Below are 1,481 nucleotides of genomic sequence, written 5' to 3' on the forward strand. Positions count from 1 at the left end.
AAGAGTGAGGCTGGGGGAGACGGGGCGGGGAGCATCACCCACTGCAGCTCTGACTCCCCTCAGATCTGAACACACCCAGAGGGGGGAGCTCGAATTCTCTAACTGGGGCAGCATCTCAAAAAATATAAGTTTGTTTATTTAGTCAATGAACAATAGAAAGACAGGTGTCCCCAACAGGGTCTTCATGCTGTGATCCACCCCCAGCATCAGCCAGCGTGGATTATGGGAACGTGAGTGGCCCAGAGTGTTCAGGGAGGTCTACTGTCACCTCCCTCAAGGATTTTTTTTTTTTAAGACATTTTTGTTATAGGTACATACACTCACTGGAGAGACAGAGAAACTGAGAGAAAGTGAGAAGTCACCGCCCCAGGGGAGAGATGGCCACACCACAATCCCTTCTCCATTTTCCTCCTGGGATTTTGGGCACACGCTCATGTACGACTGGCATGAGTTTCAGGTCCAGGACTTGAACTGTGCTTGGCCATGTGGGAGTCCAACACTTTAACCACTATGCTGCCTGCTGGCCCTCAAGCTTTCCTTAAAAGGGAGTTGTCCCTCATCAGGAGATTCAAAGAAATACAAGTTGTTTTTTTCCTTAATAGTGTGTGTGTGTGCACTCGACAGAGAGGGAAAGAAAGAAATGACCACCCCTCGCCTAGTGGGGATGGCCATGCCACATCCCTTCTCCAGTCTCAGAATTTTGGGCTCACATGCATGTGTGCCCAGTGTGATTTTCAAGCCGCAGGGTCTGGAACTTGAACTATAGTCAGCCATGTTGGAATCTAGCACCTTAACCACCATGCCACCTGCTGGCCCCACGAGGCTTTTTAAAAATGTTAAAAATAGGGCTGTTAGGACAGAACTGGCTGAAAGTAAATTTGGGTCAGTTTGCTTAAGACAGAGCAGCATTTAAACTTTCATAGTCGGGCAGCAAATAAGTGAAGTCGGGGTGCCTTAGGAACAGGCAAGGTTTAAGTGGGAGGTAAGAGTTTCTCAAAGCCCAACTGGGTGCTGTTTCTACCGACCCCACAGGTATGTGCAGCGGGGGCTGCAGCGGGTGGGGCTGGACCCCCAGCTGCCGCTGAACCTGGCCACCCTGCAGGCCCACCAGGCCCAGGAGCACCGTGTAGTGGCCTTCTTCAGCCTGGCCCTGCTGCTGGCCCCACTGGTAGAGACGCTGATTCTGCTGGACCGGCTGCTCTACCTCCAAGAGCAGGGTGAGAGTGGCCTGCAGCAGGACCTGGAGCCAGAGGGGTGGAGTTGAGGGTTCCTCCCAGCACTAGTCCCCCATCTACTGGGCTTGGGTCATAACTGGTGATTCTTGGACCACCTGCCCCAAGTCACCGGTGGGGTGGAGGATTTGTTAAGAAATGCAGCCTCCGACCAGTTAGCCTCTGGGGGTGCTTCTCCGAGCTACATTTTAATATCACCTGGCAGGGTGATGCCTTGGGCACCCCATTTCCCATGAATAAGGGGACTGT

The 1,481-nt window shown here is 52.5% G+C and overlaps 1 protein-coding gene across 3 annotated transcripts in view; it reads left to right on the top strand.

Moving 5' to 3' along the window:
* The window catches only part of METTL25B (methyltransferase like 25B), an 11,357-nt gene that overhangs the window by 9,531 nt on the left and 345 nt on the right, over nucleotides 1–1,481 (top strand). For all 3 annotated transcript variants that reach the window (XM_006155204.3, XM_027774476.1, XM_006155206.3), the window contains one exon: nucleotides 1,033–1,217. In XM_006155204.3, coding sequence (XP_006155266.1) covers nucleotides 1,033–1,217 — 185 coding nt within the window. The remainder of the gene's footprint in view (nucleotides 1–1,032; nucleotides 1,218–1,481) is intronic.

The sequence above is a fragment of the Tupaia chinensis genome, unplaced genomic scaffold (genome assembly GCF_000334495.1).
Source record: "Tupaia chinensis unplaced genomic scaffold, TupChi_1.0 Scaffold000438_1, whole genome shotgun sequence".
NCBI lineage: Eukaryota > Metazoa > Chordata > Mammalia > Scandentia > Tupaiidae > Tupaia > Tupaia belangeri.